Source organism: Aedes albopictus, chromosome 2 (genome assembly GCF_035046485.1).
Source record: "Aedes albopictus strain Foshan chromosome 2, AalbF5, whole genome shotgun sequence".
NCBI lineage: Eukaryota > Metazoa > Arthropoda > Insecta > Diptera > Culicidae > Aedes > Aedes albopictus.
The window spans coordinates 455055975-455082137 of record NC_085137.1 but is presented as its reverse complement, the minus strand read 5'-3'; the positions used below and the strand labels follow the sequence as shown (position 1 = coordinate 455082137).

Sequence of the window (26163 nt, the reverse complement as noted above, 5' to 3'; positions counted from 1 at the left end):
AAATCTCATCAGAGCTTGATGTTGTGAAAACTTCGCGTTCGCGGTGGATGAGGGTTCGCAGAAAAATTTTCCGCACAATTTTGCAATAATTTGAGCATTGAAAATGTGTTTATTTGCCCTGCGTTTGTAAAGCCGTAGGAAAGAACAACCGCCATTCAAAACTAGCAGAATCCAGTTTTAGCGTGGCCAAATTAGATACATGTTCTTTGCCAAGATGTCTCTGGAACCCTCGGCTTGTGAAGGTAAGTGCTGTAGCCGATCGATTGATTGTTCTTGCATGAAAGCGGTGTTGAGTTTGATCTTGAAATTCGCTAATCGCGCTCTCATTACAGACCTGAAGGCCTTCGAACGACGCCTCACTGAAGTCATAGCAGCATTACAGCCCTCTACCCTGCGATGGAGAAGTATGTCCCTTGGACTTTGACTGATGGAATTATGTGCTAACCTGGGCTCCTGCTTTTCTTCCAGTTCTCTTATGCACCATGTCGCTGATAACGTTCGTGGGGGCCTTCTACTGGTTGACTGACCCGCGAACGTCGATTGTCCCGCTAATGGACTCACTTTGGAACCATCCAGTATTCACATTTTCGACTGCTATACTTCGTGAGTAAAGTTTAGAATACCATGGGCGTATATATTGCTGGGTTGAACTGGTTGTTTGGTCTCGTTTTGTCAAGACATGTTATACTGCCTCACTAGTATAGCGGTCCTATTTTTGCTAGGGTGCCTAAAAGCACAGTGTAGTGTTGGCAAGCATTACATTATATCTAGAACGTATTTTTCATCCGATGATAATTTTTGACCCAATAACCGAAAATTTGAAAATTTTGACCCAATAACCGAAAAAAATCCCATTTATTAAAATTAGTCGGCTGGTCAAGTGAGATTACCCTGGATTATTGTCTATGATCAGTATATTCGTTGAATTTCCAATTCATATGTGATAGTTATGCGATCACAGGCAGGTTACTGGAAAATAAAAGAATTTATTTCCCTTGTAAAAATCCTGATTATGCACTGTTCTTGAGTGGGCTTGCCAATAGTCAATCAAGATTCGTGATATAAGGACATTCTATTCAAATATTTTCAGAACTTATTAAATTTCGAACTGAGATCTCCAATCAATCTCACGTGACCTATTGCAAAGAAACCATGTACGATAAAACAAAATTCCCATGAAATTTACTTGACCTTTTTACCCTTCTTACACCCATAAGAAGGGTATAAATACCGCTTGGAAAACCGACTTTCGATCCGAGGCCCGCAGGGCCGAGTCACATATACCAATCAACTCAGCTCGACGAATTGAGCAAATGTCTGTATGTGCGTGTGTGTGTATGTGTGTGTGTATGTGTGTGTGTATGTATGTTACAAAAAAATGTCACTCACGGTTCTCAGCCGTCTGTTGACCGATTTGAGTTCTCTTGGAAGCAAATGAAAGCTACTACATCCTAGTAGAACGCTATTGAATTTTATTTTGATTGGACGTTCGGTTACCGAGATATCTTTCAAAGAGTGCTAGGGAGTAGTACAACTTAATTATTTTAGATATTTTTGACAAAGTGTATCACCATAAATTTCTCAGCCGTCTATCAACCGATTTGGGTTCTTAAGGCCCCAAACGAAAGCTACTACATCCTAGTAGAACGCTATTGAATTTTTTTTGATTGGACGTTCGGTTACCGCGATATCTTTCAAAGAGGGCTAGGGAGTAGTACAACTTAATTATTTTAGATATTTTTGACAAAGTGTATCACCATAAATTTCTCAGCCGTCTATCAACCGAATCGGGTTCTTAAGGCTCGAAACAAAAGCTACTGCACCCTAGAAGAACGCTTTTGAATTTCATTCCGATTGGACATTTTGTAACCGAGATATCTTTCGGGGAGTACTTTGGAGTAATACAACTTAACTTTTTAAGAGGTCTTTGACAAAATGCTTCATAATAAATGAATCAGCCGTGTGTCAATCGATTTGAGTTTCTCAGCATCAAATGAAAGCTACAGCATCTAAGTAGTATGCTATTAAATTTTATGCCGTTTGGACATTTTGTTTCCGAGATATCTTTCCACGAGTACTAAGGAGTAATGAAATTTACGCTTTTGAGAGATTTTTGATAAAATGTATCATAATACATTTCTCAGCCGTTTGTCAACAGATTTTTTATGATCATATTTGGTTACACAAGTTAGTTATACATAAAAATGCAATTGCATCAAATACATAAAAGCTACTATCTCTTTGTTATATTTGAGCTTAATAAACAGTAGCAAAAATATCACGGAATGTATGTAGGAAAAGCCTTTTTTTATGATCAAATTTGGTTTCTCAAGGAGCTCTGCATGAAAATGCAATTGCATCAAATATATAAAAGCTACTATCTCTTTGTAATATTTGAGCTTAATAAACAGTAGCAAAAATATCACGGAATGTATGTAGGAAAAGCCTTTTTTACCCTTCTTACACCCATAAGAAGGGTATAAATATCGCTCGAAAAACCGACTTTCGATCCGAGGCCCGGAGGGCCGAGTCTCATATACCAATGAACTCAGCTCGACGAACTGAGCAAATGTCTGTATGTGTGTGTGTGTGTGTGTATGTGTGTATGTGTGTATGTGTGTGTGTGTGTATGTGCGTTACAAAAAAAAGTCACGCACGTTTCTCAGCCGTCTGTCAACCGATTTGAGTTCTCTTGGAAGCAAATGAAAGCTACTACATCCTAGTAGAACGCTATTGAATTTTTTTTCGATTGGACGTTTGGTTACCGAGATATCTCTCGAAGAGTACTTATGAGTCATACTTCTAAACTTTTTAAGATTTTTGACCAAGTGTATCATAATAAATATTTCGACCGTTTGTCAATCGATTTGGGTTCTCTTGGCACCAAATGAAAGCTACAGCATCCTAGTAGATCGCCCAGAAATTTTATTTCGATTGGACATTTGGTTACAGAGATATCTTTCGAAGAGTACTTCGAATTTATACAACTAAACCTTTTGAGATTTTTGACCAAAAGTATCATAATAAATATCTTAGCCGTCTGTCAACCGATTTCGGTTATCCTGGCACCAAATAAAAGCTACAACATTCTAGTAGAACCCTATACATTTTCATTAGGATTGGACATTTGGTTACCGAGATATCTTTCAAAGAGTACTTGGGAGTAATACAGTTTAACTTTTTGAGATTTTTGACCAAGGGTACCATAATAAATATCTCAGCCGTCTGTCAACCGATTTGGGTTCTCTAAGCACCAAATGAAAGCTACAATATGCTTGTACAAGGCCCTGAAATTTTATTTCGATTCGACATTTGATTACTGAGATATCTTACGTAGAGTATTTCAATAAATTATTATTTTTATTATATTCACTTGTTATCTTGCATTTGTTTTTGACCAGTCTATGGGAAATTATTTTTCAATAAATAATGCTGATCTCATACAAAGTGTATTCTAGCAGGTTATTGTTTTCAACAAAATTATAATTAACAAATTACAAATACACAGGAATTTTATGAAAACTAACAATATGTTAAATGAAAGCTTTAAATTTATATATTGTGGGAAAAATGCAAGAACTGTACAGCCAAAATAACTAGTTAATGCCAAAACTGATTAACTTAGTAGATGTATCATTTTTGTCCTTTCAACACCATAACCATGAATACCAAGTACTTCGGAGTTAATTTATTCGACTGATTAAGAGATATTAGACAAAGTGCATCTTGCTGATTTTTTTTATCCATTTGTTAATCGATTCAAGATTATTTGGCAGTTAACAAAAGATACAATATTCCAGAATATGAAAGCTATTTTTTTAACATTCCATATAAGATTCTTGGAGGTATCTGGCATTACTGGTTAGTCCATGGTCTATGCTATTTTGGGAACCATTTCACTAGATGTCAAATCCACAATATTTTCTAGAACTTTTGGCCAATCGCACAAAATAAATTTGCTTAATACGCATAATACAACAATATTTTTAATAAGTGTAAGAAGGGTTCTGTTCACCATAGGTGGATTAAATCGGGTTTTTTTAAAGAAAAACGCTGGTGGAACAGTAATTTGTATTTGACACATTCTACGGGCCCCGTATCATCAATACCAATTTTTCAAAGTTAAGTTATTGCATATTTGACATTTTTATCACATTCTACATTACTTTTGTCATCCAAAAATGTATTCGACATGATATTAGTGTAACAATAAATATAAATTGAACGACGATTAAGATTAACATTAAAATCGTGATTTTAAGTCTTTTAAGCACACTTTTCATCCAAACTGTCGTATTTTAAACACCAACACACTGATTTTTCAAAAGTATTCAATCATTTGTAGATACAGTATTGTTCCGATTTTATCACGCTTCTTTTCAAAAATGCTTTGATTTATTCTTCAATATCTATACGTATTTTCAATATTTTTAACGTTGCAAAACACGCCTTCAACATTCATCTTGAAGAAGAAGGGAAACATCTTTTCTCAAATGTAACACAAAATTAATGAAAAATAAAAGACTAATGCGCGGAGGGCGTGATAAAATCGAAACATTACTGTAAATGTATGAAGATTTTCTAGCATAAAAAGATTTTTAATCGGAAGTCTTTACAAATCTGAAATATGGCTGATCATAGTATGGGTTTTTAATGCGTTGTAACGTCACGAAAAATCAACATTTTCAAATTTTATTCAAATACGGAAAACGTTACAAATATGAAATTTTGTATGCTCTTTGTACTCGAAAAGATCTTTCAAATGAGACTAAAAGAAAAAAAATCGGTTCACGGAAGCCCTAGTTTCACCTGGTTGAAGTTTGCGTTGTAACGTCACGAAAAAAAAGTTCTGTGGAAACACTGACGAAATTACAAAGTTAGGCCGATGCAAATATTATTTTTCTTTTATGTCCGAGACCTCTTACCGGGTACGAGGGGGGGGACAAAAAATAATAAGGAACAAGCGAGAAAAAAACTATTGAAAAATTAAAAATTATACTCACTATTGAAAAAATATTTTTCAACTATTGAAAAACTTGTTACCTAAAAAAGTTTTTCTATTGAAAATGGAGTCTTGGGCCGCCATGTTTTTTTTTTCACCCCTTCAATATTTTGGGATTTTTGAAGGGGGGGGTGACATAAAACAAATTAAATATTTGCATCGGCCTTATTAAGTTGGTCAAAGAATTACAGGGCTGGTAGCAAGTCACTTTTTAGTGACTTAGTCACTTTTTTTGGGTTGGTCACTAAAAAGTCTCTTTTTTCAAGGTCAGGTCACTAAAGTCACTATTTTCACCTAAAAAGTCACTTTTTTCAACTTTTTTGGGAAATTGATAAAATACGGATTGAAAAATATTCAAAAGTGTTAAACCATCAAATGATGCCACATTAAAATAGTCAAATTTTCTCTATACAAACCGTTCCATATAAAAAAAAATTGCTTCGCAACTACTTTTATGTCTTTCTTTAGGATCCATGGGAGACATTGAAAGAAAATTGGCTACTACTTGCTCCTATCCTGCAATTTCAATCAAGTTGTCGGAGCTGATTGAAATATTCCAATATAAAATTACCATATTAGCCATTAAATACCTCTGAGAAAACATTTGGTCGTCATGACCGCTTTTCTCGGTAGATCAATCATTGCAGAATCTCAATCTGGTATTAGATTTCTTAGTGAAGCGTGTTTTTACGAATTGGAATATATTTTGTAAACTGGAACAGTGTTTACAACACCTCAAATAATGAGAGTGAACCATGTACGGCCTTGAATAATCTTTAAATACCATTACAGCGCTTTGCGGACATTATTACATTACGGACCTTCACAGACCTGCACAAGCACTGGTTGTTTTGTGGACTGGACACAAAGGCTTATATTCCATGGAGATCTTGTAAGATCTGTACCATGTATACAGTTCAATATAATATTCCATTTGCTTGTTAGAAGGGTCATTGGTCTGGGGCGTATAGAATAGTCATTCGTATAATACTAGTTTTGCTTGTAGATCCTGCACCTACATTTCGTGGAGTTTTGGGACGACCTAGATCATATGTAGAACTAAAAGTAGTAAAACTGTTATAGAAATCTTCAAAACATATGCCTTAAAAATGGAATGCAATCACTGTACGTGTGTATCAAAACAACTTTTATATATATTGGAAGACTGAGTTCCATAAAGTTTGGAGAGTTTTATAAACTAACGCAAACATATTTTGTATGGGGCCTCCCCATGATGCGTCGGTGAGAGTGCAGGCCTAATAGCAAGTCGCTATTTAGTGGCTTGGTCATTATTTTAAGTCCCCAAATAAAATTAACAACTCCTCCCAGAATGCTTGTAACTACATATTATGAAAATTTAACCAGAAACTATGAGACAATTCAAATAAATTAGTAAATATGGGACATTTTGAAGAAATTAAGAGTTCTATTACATTTTCATAGGCTATTAAAAAAACCGTTGTTTTCTTCTTGTAATTCTTCTGAAAATTTCCAAGGGGGTACGTAGAGAAATATTTCAAGTATTACATCAAAATTACTTAATTACTTTCTGTTATTCATTTTATTTTATTTTGAGAGAATTTTTGCAAAAATATTCAAGAAATCATATTTGAAAAATTCTTATTCAAATCCATTCGCACATTCTTAAGCATTTGTCTATCTAAGTTTTCATCAAGGTGAAATTCATGACAGGAAACATCCAACAAGTTTTCCAAGAGTTTCATAATTTATTTATTTTTTCTTGACAGAATTTTCATGCCATGCTCATCTAGTTCTGCACAATATATTCTATAAAATTGTAAATACATGCAGCTTTGTATAATTTTAGGAATGGAAGATGAAAGTTTTTCTTGAACATTTTCATTATGCGGTACTCCAGGGTTTTCTGAATCAAATTCGTTCTACAATGTTTCCTCACTAAGCATATTTTTGTGCCAAAAGTCACTATTTAGCCACTTTTTTGCCATCTGAAAGTCACTATTTGGTAACTATTTCAGAGATTTTGGTCACTAAAATAACTATTTTGACCATCAGTTCCTGCTACCAGCCCTGGAATTACAGTTGATGGATAGTTTGATTTAAAGTTCCACCAACAGGCGGCGCTAGAGCACTTACAAATTTTAAATTTCATACATCTCAGAATCCCTATTACATAGAAATACGATTTCTTCGGCAAAGTTGATTGGTAAGTAAAGGACTTGCAGTTGATTTACCAATAGATGCGAGATTTTGCCTCTAGAAGACGTTAGTTTCCATTTTGCAAAAGCAGGCAAGGGATTAGAATTATTTGAAAAGTATTCTACAGGCTGGAACTTTTTTCACTTTGGACATATTGTATTCAAATCAAATTGTAATCAAAGATCAATATATAATTATTAACTTTCAAAATTAAATTTGATTTGATTCACTTATTCCTTAGATATAAGAGTTAATGGAGGGTCCATATAGCCGAGGCGGTAAACGCACGGGTATTCAGCATGACCATGCTGAGGGTGACGGGTTCGATTCCCGGTCGGTCCAGGATCTTTTCGTAAAGGAAATTTCCTTGACTTCCTTGGGCATAGAGTATCTTCGTGCCTGCCACACGATATACGCATGCAAAATGGTCATTGGCAGAGGAAGCCACAGTTAATAACTGTGGAAGTGCTCATAGAACACTAAGCTGAGAAGCAGGCTTTGTCCCAATGAGGACGTTACGCCAAGAAGAGAGTGAAGAGTTAATGGAACAACAGTCAAAAATATGATTCTGCTTAAAGCGCTCCATCTTTATGTACACCGTGTCCAATAAGTTCTCATACAAAATCAAATTGAATTCATTTCACATCTGTAGTTAGGATTTTCAAAGTAAATTTATTTATTGAAAGGCCAACTAACACTGACCAAATGCAGCATACACTCCCGTTCAAAAGTTTGGGGTCACCCCCTCAAAAACATGTCATTTTTTTAGGCCCATATCTCCGCCAATTTGCGTCCGATTTCAAAACCCTAGGTTTCATTCAAAAGATAATAAGTCAAAGAAACTTTGAACATGATTTAAAAGAAACTTTTTCAAAAAAATTTGTATGTAAACTTAACCAAAAGTTGTTAAATTTTCTAAAAAATGAATATAAACTTACGGCAGTGTCGCTGGAAGTTGGGTCGACCAAATTTTAAGATGAGAGCGGTAATATGACCCATTTTCTATTAGCTTTCAACTGCTTTTTACAGAACTTAGCTAAAAAATCTAGAAAAAAAAGTTATTAAGTAAATTAATCCTTGATGTTATCGACCAAAAGTTTGGGGTCACTATCGTAAAACATGGAAAAGTGATTTGTTGATATCTTTGTCATCTTTCATTCAATTTTAATTTTTCTTGGCTTATTTGAAACAAAATGAATGATGCTTACTGCATAGACATTGAACCACACATATTTGTTGAAGTTTACATACTAAAACTTAACGTAAAGTTGCCTCATTTTTTGAAGCGTGGTAAAATGTGCTAACTTTACATAACATTTTTATATACAAAAATCGTTAAATACGTTAAGTTGAAGACATCAAACGTAAATTTAGTTAATTATCTTTGAAATGAGCCAAAAATAATTAAAATTGAACTATAGATGACGAAGATATCACCAAATCACTTTTCCATGTTTTACGAAAGTGACCCCAAACTTTTGGCCGATACATCATATTGAGGGGTGACCCCAAACTTTTGGTCGATGACATCAAGGATTAATTTACTTAATAACTTTTTTTGTAGATTTTTTAGCTAAGTTCTGTAAAAAGCAGTTGAAAGCTAATAGAAAATGGGTCATATTACCGCTCTCATCTTAAAATTTGGTCGACCCAACTTCCAGCGACACTGCCGTAAGTTTATATTCATTTTTTAGAAAATTTAACAACTTTTGGTTAAGTTTACATACAAATTTTTTTGAAAAAGTTTCTTTTAAATCATGTTCAAAGTTTCTTTGACTTATTATCTTTTGAATGAAACCTAGGGTTTTGAAATCGGACGCAAATTGGCGGAGATATGGGCCTAAAAAAATGACCTGTTTTCGAGGGGGTGACCCCAAACTTTTGAACGGGAGTGTATGTTTTGGAAATAACTGTCCTTTATCCTTCTCTGCTGATCGCTTATGTGTCATAAGTCTATTTGAGCTGGCACGCACGCCATTTGATTGATATTTCGTCTCATTTTAGCGAGTAATGGTTTTAAGTTGAAACAAATTAGGTTTCTGTCCTCACCATTGCTAGTAGCAACTTTGACCAGAAGAGAAAAAATATGAGATTCTGTATTGGTGAAGTACGAAGCCGTTTTATGTTGTACAAAATAAAACGTTCATTAAACAAAAATGTCAATTTACCTGTTTTAATGAGTTTTTTTTTGGTTTATAAGAAGCGTGGCTGCATTTTATTTAATTTAGTTTACACCATTCTCACTTCCTAAACATACTTGTATCTCTATTGTGGTAAATTTTGTCCAAAATTTGCATTTTATGATGTTTATCCTTAAAATAACGGTCATTTTAAAGGAAATCAGCCCATGTTGAGCTTACTTGCAAATTTCTTACCATTCATCACTAAAATTGTATTGATTTAGCCTTAGTATACCTCTCTGATACAATACTTGGGATAAAAACTCCAAATTTAACTTTATGGACTTTATTTAGCTACCGTAGAATGAAAAAGTTTTCGAACATTTTTCTTGCGTGCCGGAGCACATGGATTTCGGAAAACGGAAGTGCACTGCTAGGCTTATAAAAACAAATAGGAAATAATGTAATTCTAAACCGTATGCTTTATTTAATCAGTACTATGTGGCCCTTCAATACATGCATTCATTTTAAAAATATGAATCACAAATGTGAAATAAAATTATATTTTCTAAATTTGTATTTTGTATGAGAACTTATTGGACACGGTGTGGAGCTAACCAATCAAGTCCAAAATTGTAGAAATTACAGACAACAAGATGAGGAACTATCAGTCAAAATTTGAGAATTTTTGATATATGTTATAAAAAGTTCCGGCATGTTGAATGTGTTTAGGGTAATTAATAAAATCGGCAAGCTTTTAAAAATGTGCAACTATGTATCACCACTGCACTAAGGGCCAGAATCGCAATCTAGCGGAACAAAATTAATTACTCCAAAACAAAGCATTTCCGGCACATGGTATCTTCGACAAAGTTGCTTGACATCAGTAGGGGCATCTATTGCGTAGTAGTTCGCAAATCGTCCACATAGGTGGCGCCACCATCTAACTTCTTTGTTTTACGTCCTAGAGACTTGGCGTCTTCGGCAAAGTTGTTTATTTTGGCAAAATAAACAACTCTTTCTCAGACGTCAAAATTCCACAGCCTACTGTTTTCGAGTTATTTTAAAAATAAAATACATTCAATGAAAAAACAGTTTTTTAAGCTTATTTTGACATTTTTACTAGAAACCATGTGAGTTTAATTTTTTTCCCAATGCAAATATGTCAAACCAAACACATTCTATGGAAATATATTCAATATTATCATTAAAAATTTGAAATTAAAATACAAATTCGAAAAAATAGTGTGAATTTCAAGCCTTAATATCTCACAAAGCGCAAAAAATCGCAACTTCAAATTTTCAGCAAATACGAAGCAATACTAGGTGAACATACTGTCAAAAATTTGGAGAGGTATTTTTTGGTGTTTTTGAGATAATAGCTTTTTAGTAACACCATAAATATAAGTAGTGCCAGCGTGTAACTTTTTACTGTTGCACATTAGAGAGTTTATGTCTTCGAGAAAGTTGTTCATTTTGACTAACTAAATAACTGTTTCTTAGACGTCAAAATTCCACGGCCTACTGTTTTCGAATTATTGTATATAAACTAGGTTTTATTGATAAAATTTGTCAATAAAACACATTTTGATGCAATAGTATGAACTATTTTTTATTGTTTTAATTTTTACGATACATAGTAGGTCATGAAAATGTCAGTATACTATTGTCAGCATGGCTCAAGGTAACTTTTAATTTTTTGCATATTATTTTCCAAATGTTTTAAGCTTACCCTTTTTTGTCAATCATTTTAAATTTTAGAGCGCGAAATATCTTGCTGAGAGCTCGTGGATTTGTTCCTGGATGGAAAGGACGTTGATCAATCTCTAGAGATTGTGAAACTGGAGTTCCACGAAACTGACATTTTCCTACTGACCTACTATGTATCGTAAAATCAAAAACAATAAAAAATCGTTCATACTATTGCATCAAAATGTGTTTTATTGACAAATTTTATCAATAAAATCTGATTAATACACAATAACTCGAAAACAGTAGGCCGTGGATTTTTGACGTCTAAGAAACAGTTGTTTATTTAGTCAAAATGAACAACTTTCTCGAAGACATAAACTCTCTAATGTGTAACAGTAAAAAGTTACACACTGGCACTACTTATATTTATGGTGTTACTAAAAAGCTATTATCTCAAAAACACCAAAAAATACCTCTCCAAATTTTTGACAGTATGTTCACCTAGTATTGCTTCGTATTTTCTGAAAATTTGAAGTTGCGATTTTTTGCGCTTTGTGAGATATTAAGGCTTGAAATTCACACTATTTTTTCGAATTTATATTTTAATTACAAATTTTTAATGATAATATTGAATATATTTCCATAGAATGTGTTTGGTTCGACATATTTGCATTGGGAAAAAATTTAAACTCACATGGTTTCTAGCAAAAATGTCAAAATAAGCTTAAAAAACTGGTTTTTCATTGAATGTATTTTATTTTTAAAATAACTCGAAAACAGTAGGCTATGGAATTTTGACGTCTGAGAAAGAGTTGTTTATTTTGCCAAAATAAACAACTTTGCCGAAGACGCCAAATCTCTAGAACGTAAAACAAAGAAGTTAGATGGTGGCGCCACCTATGCGGACGAGTTGCGAACTACTACGTTCTTAGCAATCAGGGATAGGGTGCGACTCAAAACTCTTTGCGTGCCACACACTCTGCTACGAGACAGCACAACAAACTAGAAGGAGACGAGTACGCGCAATCGGTTGTGTGTTGCTCGTTTGCTTTGCCGCGCGCTGGAGCTCCCCTGTCTCTCACGCTGCACTCTCTCGGTGCTTGTCTCCGTGCTTTTCACTTGGCTTGATACTACGCATGTTTCCAAAATTTCGAATCAAACGACCCATCACTTGTCAACCCTTGACAAGCTTAACAACTTTGCCGAAAACACAAACTCTTCAATTAATTTATTAATTGATTTTTTCTGTTCGGAGACAAGCGCAGTCCCAAGCACCGTGCATTACTCCCTGCGCCGTAGAGCTAGTGCTGCGATTGTCTCTCGCACAATTACGAAAGCTCTCACTCATACGTCTCTTGTCTCTCGGCAAAACGGGAGACGAGCACTTGCGATTGTGTGAAGCACACGCTTTTTTCGCACCGCACGGTGCATGCCGCCAATCCCTGTTAGCAATAGATGCCCCTGCTGATGTCAAGCAACTTTGTCGAAGATACCATGTGTCGGAAATGCTTCGTTTTGGAGTAATTAATTTTGTTCCGCTAGATTGCGATTCTGGCCCTTAGTGCACTGTGTGGCAGAAATTAATATAATACGGCTATTAAACTGAAAGTCCTTGATCAAACAAACAACTTTAATGAAGCAACCATCTTCCCAATTAATCACGATCCTGAGATAAGAAAAACTAAAAATGTGTATGCCCTCTAGCGCTTCCTAGTGGAAGGATTTGAAATCATACGGCCCATCAATTGAAAGTTCTTGACCAGCCAAATAATTTTGTCGAGGACACCAACTGTCTAGATAGTTAGGATCTTGAAATATATGGGATGGATATTACGTCAGTGTTACATCTATTTTTGATATACTAAGAATCATCGACAAACAGACGTAACACCTACGAAATTGAAACTCATATATCTCAGGACTCTAATTACTTAGACTTTAGACTTTTAGAATGTTGATGTCTTTGGAAATGTTTTTTATCTTGCCAAGAATTTTCAGTTTAAAAGCCGTTTGGTTCAAGTTTCTAACTGACTAGTGGTAGTTGAAATTTTGAAAAACCATGCACTTTATATTTATTCAAAAAATATTCAACATGCTGTATCTTCTTATAAAGTATACCCAAAGATTTTGCCAAAAAAAACTTTTAATTAGCGTCGCCCAGTGTGTCTGAATCTCACATCCAATAGTAAATCAGCTGTAAGTTTTTGGCTTATCAAACAACTTTACCAAAGACACTAACTCTCTAAGTAATTATGACTCTGACATATACCTATAGGATGGATTTTTTGTCAGAATTAGGTCTATTTGTATCTGGAATCACATAAATTGCTGCCCCTAAGTGGTATGCAGATCCTCAGGTATGTCTTTGTTTCAATAACTGCTCGCACATCTTAAAGCGTTTTTAACCCTAAAAGGGATACCTTCATGGCCTCAGTTTCGTCACCTCGCTGAGTGTGTTACATCAAAGACGAGCTCTGAAAGGCGCCTGGGGTCCAATGGACCCCAGGTATCCCTTTTAGGGTTAATTGAATCAATGACATTGCATAAATCATTGAAAAAATGTTTAATTCGAAGGCGTGATGAGTTTTATGCTGAAAAATTTAAATATCTGGCAGTGCAAAATAATGGATCTCAGCGCGCTAGTCTTTGGAACAAAACTAGAAGAATATGGGTGATACTAAACCGAAGATGGGTTCCGGTGCCATTAACCTTCATGAAGGAGTATTCATACTATTGATAGCAATAACTTGGCCCCCGAGCCATTTATCACAAAACGGATTTTCAATAGAATAAAGTTCCCCTTGAAGCAATGAAGATAATGCAATGATATATTCCCAAATTCGGGTAAATTTGGCTGATTATTCTGATTCTAACATGATGTGCATTTTCGTGACGTTACAACGCGAGCAGAATCCTGTTTGAAACTGAACGGGCGTTGTAACGTCACGAAATGTAAAAGTCGATAATCCAAAAACAATTCCGAAATTTAAATGTTTTATTCCATTGAATTGAACAACAAACCAAAAAAAATGGGAGAAAAATAATTCAGAATATTATAAAAATCCGAGCAGATATTTTAAGATGTTGGTAGCGCGTTAGAGAGGGTCGGATTATAGCGCGTTGTAACGTCACTCTACAAATACGAATTTTGAACACGTTTTTCTAATGAAAACTAAATGTTCAATAGGTCTAATATATCAGAAATTTTACAAGGAATCCGAATATGAAAAAAATATTTCGAGGTTTACGCTCGTTTTCATGAGTTATAGTGGAAAATCTGACTACGAATGCGTCAAAACGTTGTAACGTCACGTTAGAATGTGTCTCTTAAGTCCTCAATGATGACTTCCCACTAGGCCTGTCCAGCTTATCAAAAATGTTCTCTGATTCTCAAGTCCACCCCCATATTTTGATTGGCATCCTAAAAAAAGTAACTGGTCAAAATTTCAGCCAAATCCATTGAAATTAAGAGGTGCATCAAATCAATTTTGTGTTTTTCGATTATTTTTGAACTTCAAAAAATCATAATTACTCTAAAACTTATCAAAACTTAATTCTTTCGGCAGAAATTGAAAGCTATTTTTGTTTGTTACAACTTCTCCGAACAACGTGTGCCAATAAAATTGAAGGAAACATGTGTAATTATCACATTTGTAATCAGAAAAACCTTGAAATGTTGATTTTTTGATAGATTTCGTTCTGGAACACCCTAATATACGTAATAAGTTGGATTTTTCAAAACGGCATCATATTCTTCAATGTTTTATGGTTATTTGCTTCTTTGACACCAATGCTGTAGGAGTTGAGCAAAAATTACTAAAATTTGTGATAGCCAAATGTGGCCTAAAAACTAGCTTTTCGGGTGCAATCACGCTTTGGCGCGCAAAAAGTGGCATCGCGTCAGCAATGATATGATAGCCAACACCTGTCATCACGCTTGTTTGTTATCACCCGTGGTAGGGGGTAGCCAAGGCAAACTACAAGGAAGCAAAGCTACTACGTTCAGTACAATTTCGCGCCACAGCGTGATTGCCTCCAAAAGGCTAGTTTTTGGGACGTCTTTGGCTTTCCCGAATTTTAATAATTTTTGCTCAATTCCTATAGCATTGATGTCAAAGAAGCAAATAACCATAAAACATGAGAGAATGTGATGCCGTTTTAAAATATCCAACTTATTACGGATATTAGGGTGTTCCACAACAAAATCTATTAAAAAATCAACTTTTTAAGGTTTTTCTGATCACGAATATGATAATTACACATGTTTCCTTCAATTTTATTGGTTCACGTTGTTCGGAGAAGCTGTAGCAAACAAGTATAGCTTTCAATTTCTGCCAAAAGAATTAAGTTTTGACATGTTTTAGTACAGTTATGATTTTTTGAAGTTCAAAAATAGTCAAAAAACACAAAATTGATTTGATGCTCCTCTTAATTTTAATGGATTTGGCTGAAATTTTGACCAGTTACTTCTTTTAGGATGCCAATCAAAATATGGGGGTGGACTTAAGAATCAGAGAACATTTTTGAAAAGTTGGACAGGCCTACTTCCCACGCCTCACTGTTACGCACTGCTCACTTCTCAAGCATGGAACAACAATTGCGTCTGTTCTGTAGAGGTTTGCGTTTTTTTTTTACAGTTTTCCCATTGTGCGGGAAACTTTACTCTTCATTATTCACTGCTCATTCCTCACTATTTACATCTCACTCTTTATTACTTAGCTTATTACCCGTTACAAGAAAATAGAGAGCGAAAAAGGTGCAAAATCGCTAATAGACCGCTGGTATGTTTAATCGTTATGGTGTCTTCTACAATAAGTGCGCTAATTGGCCAAGGAATACTGCGCCGAAAACACCGAAATGATTTTTCTTACAGGCGGAGATGTATGGGCGCTTGCGCGTACAAATTTTCGCACAACGCATAATACCTTAGACTGATTGTAGAATGTCATTGGTTGATCCTTCGTGATTGATCTGATATAGGGGGTTGTGGGGCAAGATGGCCACCCTTAAGCTTAGGCGCCTTGGGAGCATATACTTTAATTAGAATATGGCTATTTAACACTCATTCCCTTTGTTTCATGTCTTTTATATCTTATTAACATTTGAAAAATGTTACTTTCGACATAGAATTTTTGCCATATGGGGCAAGATGGCCACCCCATCGGGGCAAGACGGCCACAGAGCTAAATTTTTACAATTAGTATGTTTTAATCCCTAAGCAACGTTCAATAAACCAAGGTCGAATCATCCGCAACGCTTTGCCTACAGATGGTGTGGTATTTGCCACCATTTTCTTTATGATAATGTTTGAAATAAAATTGAGAGAAATTTATTTGGAAATGTTCTATAATTTGGTCTATTTTTTCAGCAAACTTGTTTTTCTCGAAACGATTTAGATACATTACTACTCTTTCATGCATTATACTGTAATTCAACGTCTTGTAACGAACCCTTATAGCGGTTTTAGCTACGATTTTCCATCCCTGTGCCAAAATATTCAATGAAACCAATGACCGTTCAACAGCAAATAACTTCAAAGTATTTCTGAGGTATCATCTCCATCGTAATTAATTTTAACAGGTTCAACTAATATGAGAAGCAATTTTCTGTGGTTTTGCAATATCTCTAAACATCAATAACAGTTTTAAGGCTGCTTTAGATTGATTTTTGGATGGCGACATAGGCCTTACCACAGGTGGCCATCTTGCCCCAAATGATTACGATATGTTTATCATTTTTTATATGGCATAATTAATTTAAAACATTGAAATTTTATTGTCGAGGCTGAACAACAGTCACATATAGACACCATTAAAAATCAAAAATAATTTTTAAAACGATGTTATTTCATTACTAATCCTTAAAATCAGATGACTTGATACTATAAGAAAACACTGTTTTTGAACACTCAAACTTCAAACACTATTTTATAGCAGATTTTTCTAACTAATATTAGCTTTTTCGCACATTACAAACATAAAACATTGTTTATAATCACAACCCATGCAGACAATATTTTTGTGTTGCGAATTAATGCTTAAAAGACAGGGTGGCCATCTTGCCCCACAACCTCCTACGGTATCAATTGCACTAAAAACTAAATGAATAACCCAACTAACATTTATTGTGAATGTAAACGTCAACAAAGCGTCCTCAATACGGCTTGATTCTGAGTTACAGTGTTGTACATATAGACGGAAGCTTCTATGCAAGCCCTATACCAATGAATCTGGCGAACTTAATCCACATGTGTATGCTGTGCGAGTAGCTTCTATGCCACCAAGTCATAGCTCTTTTCTCGGCTTCTACAGAGGATACTCAAAATAACTGGGACAGGTAAAATATTCACTTTTCAAAAAATATTCAACTAGCTGTAACTTTTCTAAAAGAGCATCAAATATTCTCAAATTTTTACTGTAAGTTCATCAACTAGTTGTGTATCAGTGGTAAAAATTTGGAAAAGATCGTGCCATTCTACACGAAATTCTAAAGGGTCTAGAAAAAGGTATAATTATCCGATAACCAACTTTGAGCTGCTGTTATATCTCCGGATTCAATGAACCGAATGTAATAAAATTTTGATCATTTATGACTTATATAATGAGCTATTGAAAACTTTTGACTAAACTTAAAAAATTTTACACGAAAGAAAATTATAACGATTAGATTATTTTTCTAATAAAACACCAATTTATCCAAAACTTCATCATCATTTCAAAATTCGAGGTAGTAATTATAGTTCATTTAAATTCCCTCTAATTGACTTGAATATATTGATGTTTCAAAGGAAAGCAACTAAATAGCCGGCAATAAATTGAAAAAGTAATGGGATGCATATGAAAAATAGATAAATTTACTAAAAAAAACATAGAATAAATTAAATCATAACTTTTTTCTTATTAATAATTTAAAATAAAGTAAACTGATTTTCAAAGTTCATTATATTAGTCATAAATGATCAAAATTTCATTGCATTCGGTTCATTGAATCCGGAGATATAACGGCTCAAGTTGGTTATCGGATAATTATACCTTTTTCTTGAATCTTTATAACTTCGTGTAGAATGGCCCGATCTTTTCCAAATTTGAACCACTGATACATAACTAGTTGATGAATTACCAGTAAAATTTTGAGAATATTGAATGCCCTCTTCGAAAAGTTCCAGCAAGTTGAACATTTTTTAAAAGAGAAAATTATCGCCTGTATCCCCTGTATGTAACCACTAACTGAATAACATTTTGAGAAGGTGCTTTTTCAGCCTTTTAACAGTTGTTATTTAATAGTTATACGGCATCCACAAATTAATCGATTAAATATAATTAGGTTATGGATACCGTGACGAAATACATGTGGAACTGGAAATAGAGTAATGCGGGGCAAAAGTTCGCACGGGGCAAAAGTTCGCAGTGGGTCTTTTTCTGAACACGAGTTAAGAACCCAAACAAATTTGCATGGGTTCGACACATAATCAGGCCAGTTACTCGTCAACAAAAATTGGAAGGATTTCGTTGTGGTGTGACAGAGTTATGCGAAAAAATGTGTTTCTAGGTGTTTTGATAGATTTTTTGGGCTTTTTGGAATAAGAATTTGTAGTAACAGGAAGAAGAAGAATCTCAAAATCTCTTGATGTCGGAGAATCGTTATTCCACAGTAGTTCAAGAGGTACACTCATATAAACAATAAACTACTAGTGCTTCTTGCAGAAAGGGACATTGTTAAAACCTTGATGGTGGGGCAAAAGTTCGCAGTAGCTGTGGGGCAAAAGTTCGCACTAGTTTTCTGAATCTAGTACATCAATAAAATTACAGAATCTTTGCAGTAATGATGGTTTCGTATAGAAACTACTATATGTGTATAATATGTGTAGTATGTACCATGAAATTGTTCTGGCAGAGGGTTTCAACTTTGTTTTGTAAGAAGATCCATTGTAAGGAAAACATTATGTTCACCCATTTAAATCAAGAAATAAAAAATGGCTAAAAAAACATTTTAAAACATTTTCCTCGTCATCCTCGTCGTGTCTTATCGTATGTTTCTGAAGGTCATGTTATGTTCTTCTACTTTACCGGGGTCTTTCATAGCTTAGTTTGTAAATTCACAGTTATAATTCATCACCATACTGACGGGGATAAGATTCGATTACGGTCCCGTTCAATAGTTTTGCAGCATATTTGATTTTTTTCAATGTATTTTGTGCAACACGTATCTCTATGATTACCCCACAATGTATTTTGATAACTTCAGTTATGCAGGAAAGGACAGCTTCTTGTTAGTAGTTGTGGAAGTCTTCATAAAATACAATGTATTCCAAAGCTGAACACCAGGTAGTATTCCAGTTGGGCCGTAAAGCTAAGAACAGAAAGAAACAGATTTCACGGCTAAAGTGAAAGGACGAACATGAATTACCATGAAATAAATGAACATCACACCAATAAACTATGCTATTTAACGTGCGAACTTTTGCCCCGCATAATGCGAACTTTTGCCCCCACTATGGGGCAAAAGTTCGCATTGGAGTACCTGCATTAAAAATTGTATTACTGAAACTACGAAAAGAACGCGAAAAAATCTAGTACTACGTTTTGAAGGCAACATGATAGGGACCCGTTTAACGAAGAAAAACGATATTATTTTCTTTTCGTTTAATAGCTATTTTGTGAAGTCTGTTAGGTGCGAACTTTTGCCCCGCATTACTCTATCGCTTTAAAAATTGAATAATTAAAGTACTTGCCGCTACTTAGAATCGAACTCCCGATCACCGTATCCACTGGTCCCGAAAATGTCCTCAGCTACACTGCTATATATAAATAGCATAGAAAATAGCCCGTTTTGTTTTATTCCAGACAAGGCTTTATAATTGTGCCACAAGAAACCTTACCCAACTTCATCCTCCTGTAAAAGCTTGTGAAACGTCAAACGTCAGAATGTTTGCATCGAACAAGTTGCGTGGTTGCGCCATCAGGTTCTTCATCACAGCTTGTAGCTGAAAGAGTGCTCTTTAAACAGCTACGAAGCGCTGCTGTTTTGTGTATTTTGCAACATTAAAAAAAACGTACTGTATAAAAGAAGCTGTCATATTGGCTGGGACTCTTATTCGTTTGCACATCCTCCGGCGCTGGATAAAAGTGCAATAAAAGCAGTTTCACAGCACAGAGATGGTTAGTTGTAAAGAATTTGTGTAGTAGTTATATATCCCGATTAAATTTTGTTTTACCAACAATGTTTACATCTGACATGCCGTGTTGGTATACCAGTATTTTCTATATTACAGCTTCTAGCTGTAATGATATCGTATAACGGCCTTCGAAGCGCTGGCTGCTGGTTTGTGAATTTGTCAGTATAACGAATTGTACTGTATTGTAGCAGCTGTTTTGTTAGTGGGGACTCCTATTCGATTTGTTTAAGTTTTCACATCTCCCGGGTAATCTTCCGGAGTTGTTATAGAGTGGAGTAAACCCGAGCAGGGAATGAGAACAAACCTATAACAAATTGATAACTCATTTTGTTATTGATAACAAAATGAAATCAAAACAAGTTTTCGTTCCGAATTGTTTTTATTTGATATCATTTTGTTATTATTTCAAAAACTAAATGATAACAAGATTTGATTTCAAAAATCCAAAATAGGTTTAACACAAGGGGTAGTCACTCTACACAGTGTGCCATGGGCACACCGGGCACACCAGTGGCACCAGCAGGCACAGATCAACATAATCCCACATTGAACTGAAATTATGAGAAAACCATCTCAGCAAACTTTGAAACCAGGAAAAAATGTCCAGCTGTCAAAACCGAAAAATCGCTTCGGCAAGAATTTGAATTGCATCATCAGGCCCGAATGACTACCATCTGTTCTATCTTACAATCCTTACCCGTTTCCCAGTTCTACTACCCTTTAGGGTCATAGTAAAAGTAGTACTACTCCACATTTGTCCTAGAAACCTTTACGAGAATAACCTGTCCCGTATTTAGAAGTTTAAAAGTTCAACGTACGAGAAGTACGTTTTCGTCAGTTTTGTTATCTTTGTCATGTGGGTCATGGCTTGGGTTGTGGGGATCAAAATATGCTTAAAACATTCCCAACCTAACTGAATTATACGGCCTAGTTACAGAAAATTTGGCTGACAAAATCCCTCATAAGAAAGAAATCAAAACTACCGAAAATACCGAAAAGTTCTTGCCTCCCACTTAGTATGCCCTAGGACAAAGGAATTTAGCCGGACTGTCGTGGCGCCAGAACAGGAGATTTGGGTGTAATCAGGGTGTAATGCAATTTCGCGAATGATGAAACAATTTTCACGAGTTGGTTTCATATATTGGGGTTAGATTAACAACAATAATATGTCCAATGATTCTTCTTAATTAACACCAACAGAAGAATCTAAGGCCATCATGTTGTAGATCTATGCACCGCTCCTGAATCTAAAATATAAAATAAATAGTTTTAATTGGGAAATCCAAAATATAATCTGAAAAACTTGCGGAAGCAATTTTTATGACAGTGGACATTGTTTTCCTTGGATTCAATGTTTGCTGAGATTATTTTATCATGTTTTCAGTTCAGTGCATCCGTCATTATGACAAGCGTGGAAAGCTGATGCTCGGCACCTCGGCACACTAGGGCACACCATTGCACACTAGTAGACACATTAAAAAAACGTTGGCACAAATGAAGTGTGTAGAGTGACTACCCCTTGGTTTAACATGGTTTATTAACATTAATTCACAAAATATTTGTTAAATCTAGCTGAGTATTGTACTTGCATATTGACACAAAATTTATAATTAGCTGGTTCTGGGTAATGGTCATGCTATTGATTTAAATTGGCTTGAACCCTTGAACTTTAATAAGTCCTTTTTAGGATGACTAGTTATTATCGGCAGGGTTGTTCTCTTCATTACGAGGGGTTTTACATCGGCCAAATTGCCTGAAACTTGGTCGTAGAGCTCAGCTTGGATGGGAAAGATTTGAGGCCAACGTCGAATTCAACAGGTTTCAAAAAGCCTTCCATGACGAAGAGAACAAAACTGTCCAGAATACAAAAGTTTCCCTATATCAGTTATTTCAATCTAAACATATTGTCAAATATTTTGAAAGTTGAACTACAGGGTGATTATTTCTCCAATTATATATTTTAAAACTGCACCATTCGCACTTTCGTAAGGAAATAACGAGAGTTCTCCTGTTCAAAATTTTCTCACACTTAAGGTCGTTTGGCATTATAGCCGATTGACATTATGTTCATTTGACATGATTCTAAATTATAGACAAATGAAATTGGAAATGGCCAACCGAAGTAATTCACGGTCATTCTACTGTCGAAAGTCACATATTTTACCTCTCGCGAGAAAAAAGGATTTGTTGTAGCTCCGTGCAATAATCCCGTGATGTTAGATACAGTTTTGTTGAAAATAACAAAGATATTCATCATACATGAAAATGATGAATGCCATTTCAATTATTGTTATGCAAAACGGTCATTTTGCCAAACGACTGTTATACCAGATTATGCCATTTTACCATTATGCCAAACCCGATAGAATTAATGAAGCAAAATATTTTTCCAATCGGATGCCTTATTTTATCAATGTCATGATTTTTCTCCGAGTAACAAAGGAAAGAGCTGAAAAGCCGAATGCGATTCAATTCGTTGCTCGACGTCATTTAATTTGAGTCCCGATGCCTGTGGCTCTGGGATGCCGTGAACATCTCACACATTTGTTTTACTGCAGTGCATATAATCAGAAGGAAAAGCTGAAATATAATTATACCAAAATATTAAATGCAGTTGTCTTTTGACTCCAAATTTACTTTTTTTGTCACTTCAATGTCCATCATTAATCTTTTAGTTGAATCATGGTATAGTTATGCTGCATATCTATGAGGATATCATATCCGATTCCCATACAATTTTACATCGTGTAGGCTCCAAGTTAGAAATAAGTGTTGATGAAATGTTAATGTTACAAACAATAATACTACGCTATTAATAGGAGCCATATTCTGATGATATCGTATCAAACAAAACAAGTTTTCCATCACGATTCTTCTGAATTTAAAATAAGATCTCATTTAAATTTTTACTTATTCATGTCAATTAATGTCTAATAAAATAACAAAATGAATACTAAATTTGTTATAAATTTTTAGTTATTACCCTATAGATTTGATAACTTACTGAGAACTGCGTATGACATCAAGTCGTAAAATGTGGATAACAAAATGAGATATTAATTTGTTATCAATGAGAACTCATTCTGTTTTCAATTAGACATTCCGGTACATTATTTTGTTATCATTTTTTGTTATGTTAACACTTAAGTCATACAAAATGAAAACTCACTTTGTTATCAAAAATCGTGATATCTAAATAACTCAATTTGTTTGCAATTAGTTCTCATTCCCTGCTCGGGAAGGCAGCCCTAGTGACAAGTGATAGATTTCTGAAAACCGAGTTTGGTAGCTGTATGCTGCTTATTTTGCAGTCGTGTATTAGCTTATTGTTTATATTTGACTAGCTTGGTGGTGACGTCGACTATACGAACATGAGCAATTTGATCAATAACGGTACCGGCCAAGTCCTTACAGTCAGTTGAAAAGTTAAAGAGATGATTGCGTTTGATTGTTGCCAAAACGACTCGAGTATACCAAAGGGGCGAATCCTTCTCATTTTAACAGGTCTGCTCGATTGGAACTATATGGAAATACCGTCGGTCTCCAGTTAGCCTAGTGGTTAAGGCTATGGATCGCCAATCCGGAGACGGCGGGTTCGATTCCCGTTCCGGTCGGGACTCTCTGGGCATAGTGTATCATTGTACTTGCCTCACAATATACAAACTCATGCAATGGCAGGCAAAGGAAGCCCTTCAATTAATAAGTGTGGAAGTGCTCAAAGAACACTAAGTTGAAGCGAGGCAGGCCAAGTCCCAGTGGGGACGTCGAGCCATAAAGAAGAAGAAGGAAATATTGTTTCAACCAACTGTTATTTTTTTTCCTTTTCAGTCCTGCTGTTCGTATTTGGCATCCACAAGCTAGTGATGGCGCCGCAGATCATCACGTCCCGGACGCGAAGCGTTCTGGCCGAGTTCAACATGTCCTGCGACGAAACCGGCAAGCTGATACTGCGGCCACGTCCAACCAACAACTCGCGGTATATGGATATGAGCTAGGAAGCAACAAAGCCAGATCTCCCTTTTTACCGAACGAAGCTCACGTGGCTTCGAAATCACGTTTCAGAATTTTTGGTTTTACCTTTATTTTTTTTTGCATTTACTCTCGACAACTGAATCTTCCTTCCTTGCTTCCACGTGTTCTTGGTGAATGTTCAAGCTCCCCTCCCCCTTTTTCTCTAGAAAACCCGCCTCCTGCGTTTTTAAGTTATGTTCCCCCTTTCTCTCTCTCTCTTTTTCTGCGTGTGCACATTCGTAGATTTATCAACGGTAGTGGCGGCGGTGGCTCCGTCCGTAGCCCGAAGAAGACGAAACGATAGCGCGTGGAATGTTGGCCAAGGTTGATCACACACACAGACAGACGACGCGGATCGGGGAAAACAGGGTTCAATCACTCGACGCCAAACAAAAATGACACATACGATTAATGCTCTTTTTTTTTTTTGTTTTTCTGTCGGTGTTTTTCGAGGGGGTCCCAATTGTAAATAATCGATAGATATGATTTTAATTGTAATTGCCCAATGTTTTCACGTGTTTGAAAAATACCATTACCATTATCCATTCACTAAAGTAGTTTTGGTCGTCTTCGTATTCAATCAAGTGTAGTGGGTTTTGGAAAATTATGAATAATAAAAACTTTTGTTGAAAAAGAATGGTAGGATAGTGAAACATTTTATAGGGAAAGTGTGACAATATTACATCCATCAATTAGAAAATAAATAATGGTAAGTTACTCATATAAATAAATATTAAATCTGTGCATTATTGTTCTCCGGACAATATCAGTTTGATGTGCGAAGCGATGGAGCAGAACTTACTATTGGTAACGCGGTACACGGAACTGTCGTTCATTTAATCGGGAGCACCCGCAATTATTTCATCGGAAGCACCCGCATACTCATCGTCCTACTAAAAGAGCGCGATTTCAGCATCAAAGCGCTGCAAAAGATGTGCTGAACAGGATCCATGGTGCGAACGTTTACCGGTGATGATACCATCTACCAGAGTTGCGGCAACAACTTTCATGGCGATATGCAGAGGTGCATGATCGATTGATGGCCGATCGACTAAGGAATGGTTAGGTTGAGGATTACGGACTCATTCTTCAACTCCAGTACAATTAACTTGCATATCCCATATTCCAGAAGCACACGCAACTCGCAGAAGAGTACTACCGCTGCCCAAGCCACGACGTTTAGACCATCATAGGAGACCTAAACGCTCAGGCAGGCCAGGAGAAGGAATTCAGACCGATGATTTGAAAGTGCAGCGCCTACCAGTTGACAAACGAAGACGATCTACGACTATCGATTTTGCCGCCTCCAATACAGCCGTCTTTATCGTTACTCCTGGAGATCACCAGTAAAGCAGCTGGAATCGCAAATCGATCACGTTTTGATTGATGGACGACACTTCTTCGACATTATCGACGTTAGGACAGGACCTATCGTGGCGCCAACATCGACTCCAACCATTAATGGTGATGGTGAAACTGTGCCCAAAACTTTACTTCATCAGCAATGTACGGTACCGGCGACCGCTACGGTACAACCTAGAGCAACTGAAGCAACCGGATGTCGCCTCAGCATACGCGCAGAAGTTCAAGGCAGTGTTGCCAGATGAGGGCGAGCTCGATGTGGCCCCTCTAGAGGACAGCAGGAGTACACTTAAAGTAACCATCAACGACACAGTCGGGAGCACCATCGTGTACGCGGAAAGAAGTTAGCGGAACGAATGGTGCGACAAAGAGTGCAGAATGATTTTGGAGGAGAACGCAGTGCGGGCGGCAATGCTGCAGCAAGAAACCCGACAGAACATGGAACGTTACATACAAAAGCAGAAACGGCAGACCCGCCTCTGTCGGGTCCCAAAGTGTTGGGAGTGCGACATCTCTCTCCCCATCTATGGGCGGCAATGTAAAGAGACACTTGACAATAGATTTGCATATTACAGTTCACTGTAAGAGTCCGTGCAATAAACATCGCAGTATCGTACGTCGTC

General features: G+C 35.9%; 1 protein-coding gene across 1 annotated transcript; it reads left to right on the top strand.

Annotated features, from left to right (window-relative positions):
* On the top strand, positions 1–24815 carry LOC109419715 (nuclear envelope phosphatase-regulatory subunit 1 homolog). The gene is made up of 5 exons (XM_019693985.3): positions 1–242; positions 333–404; positions 469–603; positions 23996–24143; positions 24422–24815. Exons 1-5 carry the CDS (start codon positions 200–202, stop codon positions 24480–24482), a joined length of 459 nt encoding a protein of 152 aa, XP_019549530.1. The 5' UTR covers positions 1–199; the 3' UTR covers positions 24483–24815.
* The last annotated feature ends 1348 nt before the right edge of the window (positions 24816–26163 follow it).

What these genes read in the sequence shown, in the direction of transcription:
- LOC109419715 (XM_019693985.3), top strand. Translation starts at nt 200, where the DNA reads ATGTTCTTTGCCAAGATGTCTCTGGAACCCTCGGCTTGTGAAG. An exon ending in CTCTACCCTGCGATGGAGAA is followed by an intron (nt 405 to 468) that starts GTATGTCCCTTG and finishes CTTTTCTTCCAG; the next exon opens with TTCTCTTATGCACCATGTCG. An exon ending in ATTTTCGACTGCTATACTTC is followed by an intron (nt 604 to 23,995) that starts GTGAGTAAAGTT and finishes TTTCCTTTTCAG; the next exon opens with TCCTGCTGTTCGTATTTGGC.